Source organism: Macadamia integrifolia, unplaced genomic scaffold, assembly GCF_013358625.1.
Source record: "Macadamia integrifolia cultivar HAES 741 unplaced genomic scaffold, SCU_Mint_v3 scaffold1577, whole genome shotgun sequence".
Classification (NCBI taxonomy): domain Eukaryota; kingdom Viridiplantae; phylum Streptophyta; class Magnoliopsida; order Proteales; family Proteaceae; genus Macadamia; species Macadamia integrifolia.
The window spans coordinates 22,494-41,163 of NW_024868264.1; the positions used below are offsets into that span (position 1 = coordinate 22,494).

At 39.4% G+C, this 18,670-nt stretch overlaps 1 protein-coding gene and 2 long non-coding RNA genes across 3 annotated transcripts; 2 read left to right on the forward strand and 1 right to left on the reverse strand.

The window, feature by feature from the left end:
* Positions 1 to 2,671: 2,671 nt before the first annotated feature.
* Positions 2,672 to 10,558, forward strand: LOC122064239. The gene is made up of 3 exons (XR_006135625.1): positions 2,672 to 2,817; positions 8,374 to 8,512; positions 10,272 to 10,558. It is a non-coding gene; the product is annotated as an uncharacterized LOC122064239 (long non-coding RNA).
* A 471-nt stretch (positions 10,559 to 11,029) lies between these two features.
* LOC122064238 lies at positions 11,030 to 12,066 on the reverse strand. The gene is made up of 2 exons (XM_042627949.1): positions 11,886 to 12,066; positions 11,030 to 11,808 (listed from the first exon to the last, which is right to left on the reverse strand). The coding sequence occupies exons 1-2, from the start codon at positions 12,064 to 12,066 to the stop codon at positions 11,030 to 11,032; spliced, it is 960 nt and encodes a 319-aa protein (XP_042483883.1).
* Positions 12,067 to 13,584: 1,518 nt separating this feature from the next.
* LOC122064243 lies at positions 13,585 to 15,994 on the forward strand. The gene is made up of 2 exons (XR_006135626.1): positions 13,585 to 14,910; positions 15,667 to 15,994. It is a non-coding gene; the product is annotated as an uncharacterized LOC122064243 (long non-coding RNA).
* The last annotated feature ends 2,676 nt before the right edge of the window (positions 15,995 to 18,670 follow it).

The following is an 18,670-nucleotide window of genomic DNA, read 5'->3' on the forward strand; positions in this document are numbered from 1 at the left end:
TTTTGTCATTGGATCTTGTTAATTTTGATCCCAAATTGGCGAAATGCTAACCTGCTCACTCATGATAGGTTCACCAAAATGTACGCTTCTCGCACCGGATCTCACCCGTACCAAGCGTGAGTCCTTGTACACTACAGGTAAGTGGGGAGAGGACGTTTGGCCTTGTTTCAAGGCTTGTTTGGCATTCATTTAATTATATCTAGACTAGCCATGTCATCATGAAAATATTGTGTAGATTAGTCATCCTCACATTGTTATGCCATAGGTGATGTGTTTATTTTCTAAATGCCAAGTGACGATATGCTTATGTGATGAATGTTGACATCATTGTGCATGATGCATTAATAGACTAGATGCCGTAGTCGGCTTGAAAACGAGTGCATTGGTGGCCTGTGGTATGGGACGCGGTGGCACTATGCAATCGTACTATTGTCATATAGGAGCATGCGGTTTAGGATTATCATCTTCCCGTACTACGACCCTTCCCAACAGGGGTTAAAGTGTTGGGTTACCATTTGGGGGGAAGCAGTGGCCACGGTTGTCGGGTCATTGTGGCGGTTAAACATACGCTCGGATGGTCATTAGGACAGTCGGCAACCCCGGTGGTATATTCAAGAGGGCCAATCGTACTGCTTTTAAATTGCTGGAGTCAGCACCTTTAATTTTTGTCATTTATTTTATATTGAGAGCTGGTGGTCGGCATATTTTACTTTTCCGAGTACTCACGGTGGGCCTTCTTCGACAGCCCTATGGGCGTATCGCGGAATGGAGTTCGCGGTTCGTACCCGGAGTATACGTGCACTGTGGTTTTAGTAGCACTAAACCAAGGACTTAGTAATGTTGTTTAGGTGGATGTGATTTAAAATGAATTGCATAGCATATAGTGCATATGGTTGTGAATTGTTATATGGACTGCTGTGTGGTCCTTCTTTCCACTTACTGAGCTAGTGAGCTCATCCCACGTGTGCATCACTTTTAAATGATTTTGCAAGTCATCAACCTGATGAGCACGGGGCGGGCCCCACAGTTGAGTTCCTTGAGGAGGATTGGTGGGTCCCCGAGGAATTAGAGCACGGCACGAATTGCTCGTGCGAGAGCTGTGCTGCGGGACAGCAGTTTTGATGTTGAGCTGAGCTCTACCTCCTGATACCGAGCTGAGCCTTTTTTTGATACCGAGCTGAGCTCTACCTTCTGATACCGGGCTGAGCTCTACCTTTTGATACCGAGCTGAGCCCTACTTCTAATATCGAGCTGAGCTGACTCTCTGATTTTTTATGATTTCTTTTGTGTACTTGACATGTAAATTGTATTCTTTTTGTGTAAATATCATGCCTGCGGGCCCACATGTACCTAACTATGTAATTACAATTTGGGTATCAAGTATAATGGGAATATTTACAGGTAAACTAAGTCTTCCGCTAAACTGTTGAACACTTTCTTAGTTGTATGTGTGCTGCGGTGGGATGCTGTATCAGATGATCCTGGTAGGTTTGGGCTAACCGGTGTTAACCCGGTCACTGGCCCGGTTCTGTGTGAACGGGGTGTGACATTAGCACTAGAAACATAAAGGCAGGGGCTTATGTGTATATAAGAGAATCAGAGGGATCCTTAATGCAAGACTCAGATTAAGCCATGTTGGTTAGATTTAGATCTGACGGTCTGTGCAAGAACGCACGGACACCTAGTGCTGAAGATGCTCGTGCGAGTCTTCTCATTGGTGGAGTGTATTGGATGTAATGGAGTAGCATTTCATTGGATCAAGTATAGCAAGCATATGGTGAATGTGCATGGGTGCACTATACTTGATTCCCTTCTCTTTGATCTGATCACATCTAGTTTAATTGACGCCAATCCAACGACTTTTTTTAGCTTTATGATAGTAAGCCGACAAACCTCCTTGTTTTGCACTAACGTAGCCAATCAGCCATCGACAATGAGTCTGACTATGTCGGTGCCTGCATCACGCTGATGTCATTGAGATTCAAATCCTATGGTGTAGATGTGATACCCTAATTTCTAAACCCGGTTTAATTAACCGCATTGATTTGGTTTGATCATATAGGGGCTGAATTGGAGAGAATCGACATAGGCACCATATGGAATATGCAAGGGTGACCTTGAACTCGGGTTGGCCTGACATGACTGAGCGCGTACTAAGTGTAATATGTGCACCCAAGCCAAGAACTTGCACGCACCACGAGGCCATATACAAAAAGCAAATGTATATACTAGTATTTGTGGGTGCCAACGTAATCTAATGTTATGTGAGAGTTTATTCCCATTGAAACCCACCTGAGATATAGCCCACCTGAGATACACCCACCTAAGATATAGTCCACCTGAGATACACCCACCTGAGATATACCCACCTAAGATTTAGTTCACATGAGATAGTCCATCTGAGATTTAGCCCACCTAAGATATACCCACCTGAGATATATCCAACTGAGATAGCCCACCGAAGATTTAGCCCACCTGAGATATAACCTACCTGAGATATACCCACCTGAGATACACACCTGAGATATACCCATCTGAGATATACCCACCAGAGATTTAGCCCACTTGAAATAGCCCACCTGAGATTTAGAAGATATTTTGGGGGCCTAGGTATAAAAGGGGAGACATTAATTTTCTTTTCCCTCATTAATGTTAGTTGGTCGGTGGGAGAGTAAAGAAGAGAGAGAAAAAAAAACAAGAAAGGAAAAAGAGGAGGAAGAAGAAAGAAGGGAAAATCGACCATAGAGCTTCACTGGAACTGGGTCTTAGTATTTTGAGCCCAGATTAATGATCAGTTCACCGAGTCTTCGAATTGAGGTAGGTATTGTATACATTCCAAAGATTCTTAGGAAAACTCCATTCTTAAACTTTCTTTTTGTTTTTTGGGAAAGAACCCCCATGGATCTTGCTAATCCTACTTGGATAATCAAATCTAAGGTCTAATAGAAGGTGTGTATAATGATTTTGAAGGATTTGGAAGGATTGTTGGTGAAGATCTAGAGTATTTTGAGGTTCTTGAGCAAAAGAAGTGAAATTTAGGGTTTTATTAGTGTTCTTGAGAAAGAGGTAAGAACCTTCCTTTTTTTCTTTTGATTTGATCTTTGATCTAGGTTGAGGGTACATGATTGGACCTTAGATAAGTGATTTGAGTCGCTGGATCGTCCCCAAACAAGCTCCCTAAGATGGAGGAAAGTTGGGAATGAGGTTAGGAAAAATTTCGTTTAAAGACTGGTGGATATTTTTACCCCACTTGGGTTTCCAAAACTTAGATTTTAAGCTCTGGAGTAACTGGCAGGCTGAAATCGACGGGCTATATAGCCCATCGGTCTTCTGGTGTTAGCCCACTTGAGTTCCCAGAACTCAGATTTTAGGCTCTGAAGTAACTGGCGAGCTGAAACCGATGGGCTATTAGGCTCTGGCCCACCTGTCTTTCCAGAAGACTGTATGCAAACAGGGATAGGTGTATCAGGGTTTGCTGTGTTAGATATCGAATAGGTTTTTGGGATCGGAATTGGACTCACTAATTCACCTCCCCCTTTTAGTGACTACCGGTTTACAACACATGACAGAAAGTATTCGGTGAACTTTAGTGAAGTCAAGGCTTTGTGATGTTACAATATTTAGTCAAGCATCCATAATTGTAGGTTCAATTAGGAATTCTATATGCAGCCCATAGGTTCCTACGGACCAAAGATACTTTGCAAATATACAAGACAAGAAAAGGTTCCAAGGTGTTTCTCTTTTGATGCCACACAGAATACATGTTTGAGAAGTGTTGATATAATGGTGCAATAGATCCTTTCGTATAAGCTTTTATTTTAAAGATGTTTCATAGGAATGTCTAGAATTTGGGGTGTATTTTGAGTTTCCATAAAACTTTCCACAGTTTCAAGTATGGGTTGATGGTTGTAAGGGAAAATACCTTTTTGCTCTTTTTCTGCTCTATCCTTCACTTGTCACCTCTGGCCTGCCTTGGATTGAATGGTCTCCAAAGCATGGTCTGACGACTATTGGGGGATGGGGAAAGCATGATTTTTGGAGTCGCCATCTAGGATTCAGGGCCTAGAACCCTATCGTGGAGCCTAATTTTGATCGAGGGATTGAGCTCGAATAGGGGGTTGGTTTCCTGCGAAACGAAGGAACCCCCTAATTTGACTTCATAGTTTGGTCTGTTCCAAAGATAGGGGTCCATGTCAAGTTATGAGTGTGGGAATGTGTTAGGCACCCACCTCGCCCGGAATTCCCGGTCTTTCTACCAAAAGCTTGGATTTCGAATATTCTCCCTTGAGAATTTTAACAGTCTAAGCTAGCATAAAAGTTCTATTACATGAAATAACACAAACATATATACATAAACTTGCTTGAAAGAATTCCACATGAAATAATAAAATTTACATAAAATAATGAAAAATGCAATTATCTTACCTACATACACATGCTATGCTCTATGACAGGAAAAGCATGATCGTTATTTTATGTGAGGAACACATGCAATAACATATAAAATGATGAAACAAACTATATTTAATGGACAGATGCTAAAATTAATACATGAAACTACAATAATAAATCCTTATTTTATGCAATAAAAACATAAAACAAATATATACAAAAATGAGGAAAATGAAATTACAATATAATATTTACATGATAATAACTGATGAAAATGGTGAATTTTTTGATAATTTTCCTCGACTTAGAGGCAACAATTTAATTTTCTTCTCTCTTGCTTGGGGAATTTAAAAACTTCTGGCACCTGGGTAAGAAAGTTGATAAGGCTTTTTTGCTAGGGTGTGACTACGGATTCTGGTTTCTGGGAATCGGAATAGGACTTCCATACTATATTTCTAGAATTGGAATCAATTCTGAAAATTTGGGCAGGGCTTCCATGCCTTTTTTTTTAGGTTTGGAATCAGCTTGAGAATTTTGGGCAAAGCTTCCATGCCATATTTCTCGAGTTGGAATCAGCTCGGGAATTTTGGGTAGAGCTTCCACGCCATTTTTCTAGAGTGGGAATCAGCTCAGGAATTTTGGGCAGAGCTTCCGCGCCATATTTTTAGGGTTGGAATCAGCTCGGGAATTTTGGACAGAGCTTCTACGCTGTTTTTCTAGGGTTGAAATCAGCTCAGGATTTTTTGGCAGAGCTTTCAAGCTCTTCTTCTAGGGTTGGAATTAGCTCAAGAATTTTGCGCAGAGCTTCCGCACCATTTTTCTAGGGTTGGAATCAGCTCAGGAATTTTGGGCAGAGCTTCTCCATCGTTCTTCTAGGGTTGGAATCAGCTCAGGAATTTTGGGCAGAGCTTCCGTGCCATTTTTCTAGGGTTGGAATCAGCTCAGAATTTTGGGCAAAGCTTCCATGCTATAATAAAAGTATTAAATTTAAATAAGAAGAATTTGAACAAGAGTTTAATACTAACCTGATATGGACAGCCTAGCTTCTGGCAATGAGACAATCAACTTCAGTCAACTTCAGCTAGCTTAGGATTCTTCACTCTTTTTCTTTCTTCTCTCTTTTTTTCTTCTCTCTCTTTTGGAACAATGCTAGGGATTTTTCTCAGGGATTTTTCTCTCTGTTGTTTTCTGTCTGTTCTTTTCTACCTGTTGTTTTCTTCCTGGGCTTTTACAATGACCCAGGGGTCACTATTTATAGGAGAGGAGGGGCAGGGGTGCAAAAACACCTAAGGTCGTGAGAGGGGGGCCAAATTCATATAAGCCCCCCACAAATCCATGTAAGGGATTACATAATCCCTTACACAACCCGTGTAAGGCATTACATGGATTGTGTAAGGGTTTACACGGACCCCCCCTTTGTGTCACCCCGTTAGTGTATGTGTCACCCCGTTGTGTAGTGAAAATAGGTACATGTCACCCTGTAAAGCTTTGAAATAGTATGTGGTACCCTATGAGGCTCTGAAATACCCTGTGGCACCCTCTTACACCTCCAGATACTCCCCTAGACTGGGGGCCACTTCCTAGCCTGGGCAGCAATAGCCTTTGGTGGAGTTTTTATCTTGTCAATAACAGTCAGTAAGTTTTGGTTTGGATAGGGTCTGGCTTAAGTTCATGGTTTGATTAAAAGTTTGATTTTGGTTTGATTATGGTTTGAATTATGGTTTGATTAAAAGTCTGATTAAGGTTTGATTATGGTTTGATTTAAAGTTTAGGTTATGGTTTGATTTAAGGTTTGATTATAGGTTTGATTATGGTTGGATTTAAGTTTGATTAAGGGTTTGATTAAGGTTTGATTTTAAGGTTTAATTTTAAGTTTTGATTTTAAGGTTTAATCTTAAGTTTTGATTTTGGTTTGATTTGAGGTTTAATTTTAATTTGATTTTAAGGTTCAATTTTAAGGTTAAGGTTTGATTAAGGCTTGGTTAAGGGTTTGATTTAAAGTTTAATTTTAATTTGATCTTAAGGTTTGTTAAGGCTTGATTAAAGGTTTACTTTTAAGTTTTGGGTTCAGGTTTAGGTTCGGGTTCTAGTTGGGTTTAGGGTTTGGTTAAAATTAGGGTTTAGGGTTTTTGTTTGGTTTGATTTGGTTTTTGGTTTTTGTTTGGTTTGGTTTGATTTGGTTTTGGGTTGGTTTGGTCTGGTTTGGTTTGGTTTAGGGTTTGGTCTGGTTTAGGGTTTGGTCTGGTTCATGGTTTGGTTCTTTCTGGTTTAACTGGTTCAAAGTTCAAGTAGGCATTACGGCACACCTGGGTATCTTTTTTTTTTTTAAACAAGATATCAATGAGACCGTGTTTCCAAATACTTTCCAATGATACGGGAATCGAGCACCTGTTAGGCTTGATTGTCATTTTCTAGCAAAAGGTATTACTGACCACTTCCGGTCACCCTCCCTGCATCATTTAAATTTTGACCAATCACAAGTTCTGGGATAGTTTGGATTTGTACCAAAAATTCAAATTTTTCCCGAAAGAGAAAATATATGTCTCCTCATTACCCGTAATTCCATCATTGCCAGGGGGGGGGACAAAATTTGGTGTCTACAATGGTAGTGGCTACTAGTCTTGTAGCAAACACCTTGGTTGAGGTTTGTCCATTTTTGAAAAGTGGCTTGAAAAATGGTCACTAGTTCGTGTGAGGGGAATAGGCATAGAGATAATCTCTTTCACAACATTGGTGGGAAAAGGCTAGAGATTAATGGGATATTCAAGAGTTCTCAATCAAAAGGCCAGAGACTATGGAGAACTGAGGGTGTGGGGGAGTAGAATTTGGGATTCAGAAAGAGGGAAGGTGTAGGAGCCATGGATATGTCCAAATGTAACAGATTTGCCATCCTCAATTCGCCAACACAGCATAGTTTGTAGATCTGGAATGATTCATCGAATGCTGTTCCAAACCCAAGAACCTTTGGATAACGTATGATTCGGTTGAGAAGGGAGTGGTGGGGGAAGTATTTAAATTTCAGGATTTGGACCCAGGGTTTGAGGTTCATTAAGTAATCTCCATCCTAGCTTGATGAGTTGGGCCTTATTGTGAACCACATGAAAGCCTAGCCACTTATCCATATAGGTTTGCAAATCGCTGCCCAAGAAATGTGGGTGATACCTCTTTTGGTGTGTCTCTTCTATGCCAGAAGTTCGTATTGACAGAGTCCAATCTGTTACAAAACGTATCTAGATGCAGAAAAGTGAAATTTGGTAGGTAGGAATGGAGTTAAGGACTGATTTAATAAGAACAAAGTGCCTAGCTTGGGATAGGAGATTGCATTTCTAATCAGACAAACGATTTTTCCACCTATGTAGAATAGGTGAAAGTGTATTGCATTTTGGATCTGAGTGGGAACAGATGTATCCTGATGTATATAGAACTAGGGCCCATCATTTTGACATCAAGAATTTTTCTAATATTTGATCTGGTTCTATTATAAGTATTGGTACTGAAGAAAAACATGCTCTTGTTAAGGTTTCTTTTTTTTTAACAGAAAGGACCTCAAAGTGGTTTATTTTTCATCCTAATGTGTAGCTCGGCAAAATAGTAATTTGCCATCGGCAAATAAGAGATGTGAGATTTCACATGCCTGCCTTGAGATCTTGATACCTCAGAAACATCCAATGTCACGGTAGGCATGGAGAAGGTAGGAGAGGCATTCCATTGTAGAGATGAAGATATAAGGGCTAAGCGAGTAGCCTAACGACTACTAAAAGGTGTAATGTGATCAAAAGAAATTCCTTCCAATTTGATAGAATATGTGTAGATGAAGAGGGAAGAAATCCAATTACACTACTTTTTCTTTAAACCTAAAAAATTAAAGAGAGATATCATCAGTCCCCTTCAAGGCAATCATAGGCTTTAGATATATTAAGCTTGAGAGCTAGATAACCTGTTAAACCTGTGCCTTAATTTTCTTTATATGACTGACTGCAGATGGACCACAAGGGAGAGACAGTATCAAAAACTACTGGCTAGCAGCAATTTTCTGCCACAAGGGAAGGAACAATTCCACTTGCAAGTGTTATTCATGCAAGGACAATTGGAAGGGCTATAAATCTGCAAGGAAGTCAATGTAAATCTTCTGCCATTATAAAGGGATTTACCTGAACCCGAGTAATGAATTACATTGAATTCGGGCCCACACTCTTGTATAGGCCCTAGAAACCCCCAGTGCAATAGGGTGAGGTTGCCCCAACTATGCTGGGCACAATTGACCCACATTGGTAAGAGTACTATAACAAAATAGGTTATTTGGTTATGGAGCCTAGGCCCACGCATCTGTGCACATCAGACCACCTCCAATAGTTAGTACAACATATCATTGAATTGATTAATGTGTTAGATCACTTAGAGCTGGGCCGGCTAGTGCCGATTGGTAAATTAACCCAGTAATGGGAGAAAACCATTTATTTCCCAACAAGCCTCATTAAACTTTAATGACCATATAATGAGTTATTAGAAAAATCCATTATTTCCCCAAACTAGTTTTACTGATTTAAGTTAATATGAATAGAGATTCTTGCTCATTCATTTCATTCCCATAAAACTAAGAGCAAGAGTAGAAGAAGAAGAAGAAGAAGATCTACCTCCTATGTACTTGCCTCTCTCACTTCTACCCCTATTTTAAACCAAAGCTAAATTAGGAACCCTAACCAATATCCCCTTTACCCACCTACTTGATTTACAAATTAAGTTGGGAAATTTGTGTAGGAGGCCTAATCTAGCTAATTGAACCACTCACATTTGAGTGGGGAGACCTCCCTTATGAAAAGCCCAAATTGGGCAACCCAAAACCCTAGAAATTGGGCAATTGGATAAATCCCCTATAATCACCCATCATAACCTAACCTTATGTTGGGAGTAAGATGTTCTACACCTAAAATAGGGGTTTGGGGTGATCATAAATGAAATTGGAAGCCAATGCATGAAGCCCCAACCGAATTGCCCAAAAAATGGGTAACCTATAATCCCAAATTTGGGAAACAAATCAAATCCTCTATAATCTGCCACCCCAACTCAACTATAAGTTTGGGAATTGGTGAAGGAGACCTAGACTAAGGGATTGGGTGACCACATTTTGGTCTAAGGATTGGGTGTGCACATTTTGGTCTAAGGACCCAATGCATGAAAACCCCAATTTTATTTCCTATAATTTAGTAACCTAAACCCTAAATTGAGAAATTGGACAAACCCCTAGAATTTAAACCTGATAAATGACTAATCACATCATTCCTAAACTAATTAGTATGTACATGTGTTGCATGCATGAATTCTAACCCTAACATTTATTTCCTACCTAAAGAGGGCAAACTATGAGGTGGGTGTGTGATTAACACTATAAGAAGAGAATTAGGAGTATATGTAGCTTGACTTAAAAACCCTTTGTATTTCCTATGAATAGAACCGTCAAGAGGTAAGGGGGAAGGTATAGGAGTTGTGACAAAACCCATTACCAAAGGTTAAATTTCAGTGTTGTGGCATTCCCATCACCGAAGGTTGGATTTCGGTGTAATAAGAGCTTACCGGGTACCGAAGTAGGTATGTAGGGACTGGTATGCTCCTGACTAGCAACTAGCTTGTATCCTTGGGGACCATAACACAGATTCTTGACTAGCGATACCACCTATGTTATAGTAGCACTAAAACCCACTATAAACTTAGAATCTGTTCACTAGGTTTGTGTGATAATAAACCGGATCACGACATTGCGTTCATCTAGTGTTGTTGAGCATCTTTCTTAATGGTACATTTCATATATGGATGTGGTTGCTTGTATGTCCACACCTCACTTCGCTTCGTGGAAGCTCATCCCATTTATTACAATGTTTTAGATGTTGATCTAGGAAACCATCCCGAGGCTGCTGCCAAAGACTCGGCTCTTTATGGAGACAATCTTTGGGTCAAGGAGTTTGTTGCACGTGAGGATGGTTGCGTGTGTGATGTCTATGCTTTTGGGGTACCCTGAAGATGATGTTATCATTTTCTCTTTTTGTTTCTTTTGGTATATTTATTGGATGTATACCTAAGGGGTGATTACTTGTAACTATGTTTAGGCAAGTTAAACTTTTTTGGTGTAAATATGGTATCATCACTAGAAGTGCACCAGTGGTATTATTCTATTGACTATTAAATACTTGTGGTTTTAGTTTCCTTTCATAAATTGTGACCTTAAAGTACTGCGTCAGAGATCCTAGATGCATTGTAGATACAATTGTGCGTCTAGGTCACCAGCCATCAGTAACTGGAGGTGGGGTGTGACAAGCTTGGGGTTTCTAGCAATAGCAGCCCCTAAATTAGACATGGGCAAACCTAATAAAATATACCAGGTGATCTCCATCCTAATTACACTTGTAAATGGAAAGCCTATACTTAAATGATTCAGAAGGTTTGGGCCAGTTCAACTTGACTAATATTTCACACATAATTGATGCACCATTGGTCAATGAGAAACGGGTAAACAATTAATAACTCTGGGAAGAAGATTTTTGAAACTGTAAATATCAATATTTCACCCATAGAGAAGCTTTTCATTTTCTATATGAATGCACGTTCACCAAAAAAATTTACTTCAAGAGATACGAAGAGAACATCAACTAGCCCCATCTTGAGGCTGGGAGGAGGAAGTGGCATCCAAGAGGCCATCCCCTACAGCCTTTGTTCCCCACAAGGATACCGTCTCGACTGCCTTAGCAAGTATCTTAGGGACACGCACCTTTCCTTCAAGTGCTTTAGCGTTTTGTGCTTTGTCTGCTTTCAGCTCAAAGGCTTTCCTGCTAAAAATCCTTGCAAGACCAAGGTATCGTTGGATCTCTTCATCATACTCTTTCAACTTGGCTCTCTCCACTTCTCTCTTTTTCTTCACCTCAAGAAGTATCTCAGCTGCATCAATATTGCAGGCTACTTCCTCTACCCTTTCCTTCAACCAACCCACCTCCCACCCACTCTTTTCTGCATCCACCACCTCATCTTGCCACTTCTTCACTGTCTTACGGTCCAAGGTATTGTAGCCTACTTTGTTCATTTCAAGGACTACTTTGCAAATAAGAGCGAATATTGCTGAGCGGAACTGTATTGATTGAAGGGAGCAGTTGAACCCAATGTCTCCATATGTTTCCCAAATAGTCATTGCAGTGTCCATAAGGGCAGGAGCAACTTTGTAGGGCATTGTAGCAGATGGAGTGGCTCCTGCTCTTGATGTATGTTCAGTATCATCAAAGAGGTCCAACTCGATAAAACGACGGTCTTTTTTTCTTACCGAAGGGAGCGAAGTTGAACGGTGCCGGTGTGCATCCAGGGGGACATTTTGATGATTAGTCCCTTGTTGAAGGGGAGGTGAGGTTTGGGTGACCTGTGTTTCCTCCAATATTACTGCAAGGAAGGATATAATTAATTGAGATCTTAATTCTATCATTTATAAGAGACAATTTGGAAGATTAGAAACTAACCATTCTCCTTAGCATTGAGCTTCTTCTCTTGATCATGAATAGGATGATCTTGTACTGTTTCAATCTTATTGGTCAAATCCCCTTGGGGAATGGGTGGGTCTTCTTCTATCGGCATATTATTATCTGTACTTGATGAATCTTCTACAGGGCATCGTCCAGCCGGCAATTCAGGCAGTTCCATGATCTTCACAGTGGTGGATGACTTCTAGGGATGCATGTTTGCCCTAGTTCTTCAGCACATGAACAAACATTTGTGAGAATAATTCATCAGGGATTGTAGTAACAAGAAAAACCAGGGCCTGAGACCATTGAAATTAGAACTCAACTCTTTCTAACCAGAGCTACAAAATTCCATTTCTGCTCTGCAATGAAATGCCACTATAAATAAGAAATCGTAGCAGTTAATGACTTGATTCATATCCAAGTCAAGAACTTCATGAAAAGAAAAAAGTCTAGTCGTGAACAAAAGCATTAAAAGGACTCTTTTCAGGCCTCTTTCAAGTGACGTATTTTGATCTGAGTCTAAAATTCTAACCTAAACACGTAAGGCAGAAATGATCTAGCGAAATGATAATCCATTTAACTGATCTGTTAGGCTGTCCTCATGAAATGGACAATCTAACTATTATTTATTAATTATTTAATTTTCTGAGTTTAATTATATAACTGGATGATCACTTTGTTCTTGGATGACATTGCTCTCTAAGTTGGTTACCTAGTCCCAGGCATGCTGATACACTTCTTCATGAAAAATGGCTTCTTGCAAAGTTGAACATTCAGTTGGCGTTATTTATTTCAATTTGACATTGTTTTATTAAAATCATATTTGTTTCCAGAATAATTTCATAAGGAAGTTGATGATCTGTCTTTGCAATGAAGTCAATGTTTGACTTTACATTGCATGAATGAAGTTTTCTGTTTTATTTGGAAAATTTGAATATATTCAACAAAGCATAAGGACTACAATAAGCCCACCCGAGGAAAGTGGCAGCCACTAAGTGGTGATTACATCTGAGAAATTAACAGGAATGACCCAAGCAGAGGCAACGTGGCGATTAGTATAATTGTCAGTGACTGCAAGAGGACTAGAACTATGCTTGCCTTGATCTCAAAGGAAATGGAGGCCTAAATCTGTTGATTCATTCCGGACTAATGTGATACCCTGGTCTAACATCAACTGATTTTGACTGTTTAGGGAATGAACTGGAGGTGAGAGACACCTTTGGTAGATGGTTAACTGTGATGGAATGCTTGAAAGTTAATGATGATCATAATTGCTAGTGCATCTCTTGTCAGCAACACTAAAAATATTCCAAGCCCACTTGTCTGTGGAAGTACAACATAGTGGATTGACCAGCAGTACTGAGCTACAAAGCAGCCCACCGGCGGGTCCAATCGGCTGGCTGGTGGTGCTATCCTAGGCAGAATTCGACACCTATCCTCTATGGTGCCCGTAGCCCTATGGCTCAGCCTCTCATTTTTACTCGGTGTATATGGGGTCCCAACGCTGACTGGATACCATCTTTCAGATCAGTAATTGGTGAGGTCCACCATGAGATATTGGGCTTTAATGTAAAATTTCTATAATGTTCAGACAAACAGACCCTAAGGTCCATTTGGCTGAAGCTGAACCATATAAATCAGTTTTCAATCACCGTTCACTTATTGTGAACTGTAATTTCTTGAGCAGGAAGAAAAAAAAAAAAAAAAAAAGAGAGAAGGAAAAGAGGGAAGAAGGGGAGATTTTTGCTGAACTTCTGCACCTAAGAAGGTTGCTGCACTTGCGTGCACCTAGATGAGTGAATCTAACCTGTGCATTATGTAAATCTTGCTGTCAATGGGTAGTAGCATGCTAGGATGGGTTTGCATGTGTAGTTTGGTCGGTGTAATTGAGTTTGATTCACCTCATAGGTACTGAATTTATGGTTTCAGAGTGGGTTTAGAGACCTAAGTTGACTCTGACCCATCTTTGGGAACCCTAAAAGTTGGGGCTTTTGGTATGCATGCTTCCATTTATGTAACTGGGATTGAGAATGATGAAGGCATGCAATGAATTAAATTGAAGCATGCATATGCTGTTGTTGTATTTTTATGGGTTAATTGAGAAGAATTTGCTCAAATTCTTCTCTGAGCCATATGAATTTCCTCAATTGAGCTCAATTGGAGCTGAAGCATGGTAAGGCCATGACACCTGCAACCTTTCAGCTCCATATGAGTGGAAAATTAGATGGAAAACCCCTAATTATGTGATATGGGTATGTACGTTGTTAAATCAGGGATTCAATTGGGTCAATTGTTCCCTATAATACGTCTTCTCTATGTTAATTCCTTATGTGAGCTTATTGAAGGTTGTGTGTAGTTTATAATTATTTTCCCCAAAGTAATTCAATCTCACTAAGTGAGATTTGAGAGGGGAAGAGAGTTCAGCTCTCAGCTCAGCAACTCCAAGTTGCTCAAAATTTTAGATATTTGTGGAATTGCTGGGCTGAGTTGTAGCTCATTGGTTTGGACATTATGTGAATTGTAGAATAAGCCTAGAGGTATGTAGGAACCTCCCTTGCTGCCTTATGCATTGGCCCTTGGTCTTGTGCACAGCTATCACAATGGGTGTTCAGCAGGGCAGATTCTGACAGACAAAAAAATTCTGCAGACACCTGCATCGGCGGGTGATAGCGGTCGGCCGGTGGCCCTGCAGCCGACCTGCCAGTGGGATGTCTGCAACCCCAATAGCTGCCCATGTTTTTCTGTTAACACCTTGCCCATTTGTGGGATATGTTCCTATCCTAATACATGGAATTGACCCTAGAAGTAGGGATAAATTGAGAGAACTTCTAGGAATTTAAACGAGGTTAGTATGTTGACTTAATAGGGTTGTTTGTGTTCAGCAATGGACCTATATGTAGCTATGTTAAATATTATGTGTATTAATACAATGATGTACACCTTTTTTTAGGAACTTAAATCTCCGGTGAGGATACAAAGGTTGATTTTGGGAATTTATCATACTTGTGATTCAGGTTATAAGGTGAGTGGGTGTTGACCTTAATTCACGGAGTGTTTATGAATTCTTTTTATATTTTTCATGAAGCGTATATGTTGATTTCTTGATATATCTTATATTATTGTTGTGTTGATGTGGATGTGGATGTGGATGTGATTTAAATGAGATTATGGTTATGCTAAGTGGACTGTGGAGGTAAGAAAGGCAAGACGGGACAAGGGTGGGCCGAAGGGTGATTTTTGGCACCGTGGACCCAATGTATGTGATCTTTGTGTATGCTGTATGGTGGATGGACAACATTTTTTAGAAATACATTTAGGTTAGGTTATCACAACCCAAGTGCTACAACCCCTTGTTAGTTTTGGTGATGTACTACTAATCTGATTCAGTGGTTTTTGATCAGCAATGCACTTTTGCGGTACTACAAGCTACACCTAGTGGCCGATTGCAGCATGGTACGACATACTGTATGCGTGCTACTAGGGTTACTAACTTAGGGGTTCATTGAGGGACTGAGTTCTTTCCGAGATTGGTCGACTCTTACCTGCAACTAGGTTGTATCTCTATAGACCGACATACTTGGGAGGGAATACCACCAGCACTAAAACCACGATGACGGACCTAATAATGGAATAAAAAGTAGTGTAGAAAAATAGACTCATGAGCATCATATTAAGGTGTGGCGCATGCATTGCATCATTTGTATTGTGTTTGCTTGCCTACCTCCACTCCTCATTGAGCTTGTGAAGCTCACCCCACTCCCTATGTTTTTTCTTTTAGATGGAGAGATCACTAAGGCGCCAGATACTACTATTGATGGTTTGAGATATGTTCTGGACATTTGGTCAGTTATTCCAGATGCAAAGACAGAACATTGACTCGACTGTGGGTGTGTTGACTGTGCCTTTGGAGGCTGGTGTTACTGAGTTTCTTTTGGGAGTTTATTTTCTGTTATGTATATATTCTGCTGCTATGTAATATACTTTAATGGATATGTAAGAATTGTGGAGATGGATATGTATTTCACTTTTTGAGATGTATATATATGTCACTACCATGTAGATATCACCAGTTTACATATGTGAACTTGATATATCTATGTATCCTACAGAAAGTATGTTTTAGCAAATTTTTCAATCTGACACAAATACCCCTCCTCTCCTTGGAAGAAACCTCCCACTTTCCAAAAGATACGTCTATCCGTCTCCCCGTCTTTTCTCTTTCTTCTTGCGGAAGACACCTCTGAAATTTGCATAGGATACGTCCATTCCCCTGCCTTTTCTCTCTTCTTGCAGGTTCGAGAGAGTAACACAAAACTTGACCATTCTCTGTGCCTCTCCCTCCCGTTGCCACGACATCTGCTACCCTCTACACCAACTACCCATCACCAAGCCCCCTGAGTTAACACAAAACGTGACCATTCTCAATACGCCTCTTGGCCTTTAGTGTGGTGTTCGGTTTTCAAATCCTAATAAAATTCTAAAATTTCAAAGACTGTTATACGATTTCCACCCCTCCTTGCAGCTTTTGAATTCCAATCTCTGTATCAGTGTTGTAGATAGATCTAACTAACCGGCAAAACAAAATCTTGAATCATTAGCAGAGGAGGGTACAAACCCGTACCAATGATTAGGTACGGCTCTCTCTAGCTTTGTAGATTTGTGAGTGCCTTTTCTTTACTTTGTTTTCTGTTTCTAGTGGCCATATGGGTGAGATTTTTAACAAATCTATTGTGTTTAATTGTTGTGACAGGGTTTGAATCCCCATTTCCTTCATCTTTCTCTTTTCTTTTCTTTTCTTTTTTTTTTTTTTTTTTTTTTTTTTTTTTTTCCATTCCCAATGGTTTTCTCTTTTCAATTTTGTCTCCTACTCGTGGAACCTGCAACTTGATCTGGGGATTATTTCATACCCTTCAAATGTCGATTAAGATCCCAAATTTCTTAAAAGTCGTATTACCCAAATTGTCCAGAACATCACACCACTAGGGGATACCATTTTAATATCCACAATACACACCAAAATAGAAAACACAATCTTTTATGTACTGAAATAATAAATGTGATGCATACTTTTTTTTTCCCATGTTTCTGATTTTATCTTAGGCTTTGTTTGGTTGTAAGGGGAATGCAAATTTTTTATGTAAAGTAGAATTTTTTTCCCATAAAAAATAAATTTAGATGTTTGATTCCAAGGGAAATATATTTTACATGTGAAAAAAATTTCACTTAATCATTAAAATTTTCCTTTTTATTTCCCCTCCAAAATAGGAAGAAAAAAAAACCCTACTCTCACGATCTCTCCCACTCTCGCGACTCTCATCCCGCTCATGACTCTCAACTATCTTTCTCTCTCTCATGCGACTCAATTGGATTTGTTTTGACCAAAAGACTTTGGGTTTGAGCTAGATGGAGCATTACTGACCTATTAGGTTTGTTTTGACCAAAAGTTTTGGAATGGGCCTTTCAGTCATTATCACTTGTGATCTATTACTGTTTTCTTTATGATCATCTTTTATATTATTTTAAATATTTATTTATGCTGCATTCATTTGATATATAGAATGAAATGGTTTATTTTGGTTAGTGATAGAACATAGAATCTAATGACATTTGGTTTGATTTGGTACAGACCTTGAATGACCTGATTCACATAACCAATATAAATATTGAGGAGCAGGGTGGGTTCTGGATTAAAAAGTACTCTCCTCCCCTCCCAATCTCTTTTGAGGAATTTGGTTGGATTATTAGTTTTTTTAAAATTTACATCAATTTTACATCCAACCAAACAACTATGGTAAATTAATTTCACTTCACTTTTGTTGCAACCAAACGACTCAAAAGCAAAAAAAAAAATCGCTTCACTTCCCTTCACTTCACTTCACTTCACTTCCCTTCCCTTCCCATTTCCCTTGCAACCAAACTCAGCCTTACTACTACTCACATTGTGATTGTTTCTGTGAATCGTATTTCAATGATTGTTCTTCCTATGTATTTCAGTACTATGATTGTTTCTGTGAATCATATTTCAATGATTGTTCTTCCCATGTATTTCATGATTGTTTCTGTGAATCGTATTTTAAGTAAAACTCACCTCTACCTATAAACTCTCCAAGTTGCTTTTGGTTTCACTCTAGATTAAAATATTATTCCTCAGTTCATTAAGAAACGGATGTAGTAATCTGTTGATAAAAAGGTCTGTTTTGCAGGAGTGTAGAAATCCCATTTGCAACATACAATGGAACAACAATCTTTCTAGGCACAAAAGTGGAAAAAGTAATATATGAGGTGCAATTCTTATATGCTTGAAGCTACTTCGGGCTGGTGAATTAATTTGACAAAGTTTTCCGATTAAGGTGGGAATCGTGGAAAGAAGTGGCTTCAATTATTTATTTTTTCCAATTTGGGCACATCCAAGATCTGCGACAGTGTGAGATCTGATTGTATAAGGATGGAGAAGAGAGTTACACGTTGGAAAAGAAACAAAAAATTCTATTCGAAGGAGGTGACTAATGTTTATAGTGCCCTTGCACATGCGATGTCCTTGCTTTAAGACCTGTATCTATTGAGAAAAAATTAAGTTGACAAAGTAGTTCTTATGGGAGGGGAAAAATAATAGAGATTAGGAAGCTCATCTTATTCTAAGCATTGTCATTGGCTAAATCTGTTTTTTGGAGTTCTCAGTTTACAAAAAAACATTATGAAGTTTGTCAACTTGCCTGAACAAAAGAAAAAAAGAATGAATTTTTTTTTTTTTTCAGTTGTTGGTGAACGTACCCGTCTCTATT

Excerpts from the sequence above, each read along its gene's own strand:
- LOC122064238 (XM_042627949.1), bottom strand. The coding sequence starts at position 12,066 with ATGGAACTGCCTGAATTGCCGGCTGGACGATGCCCTGTAGAAGATTCA. Across the intron at positions 11,809-11,885 it reads GCTCAATGCTAAGGAGAATG|TAATATTGGAGGAAACACAG; the intron begins GTTAGTTTCTAA and ends CCTTCCTTGCAG.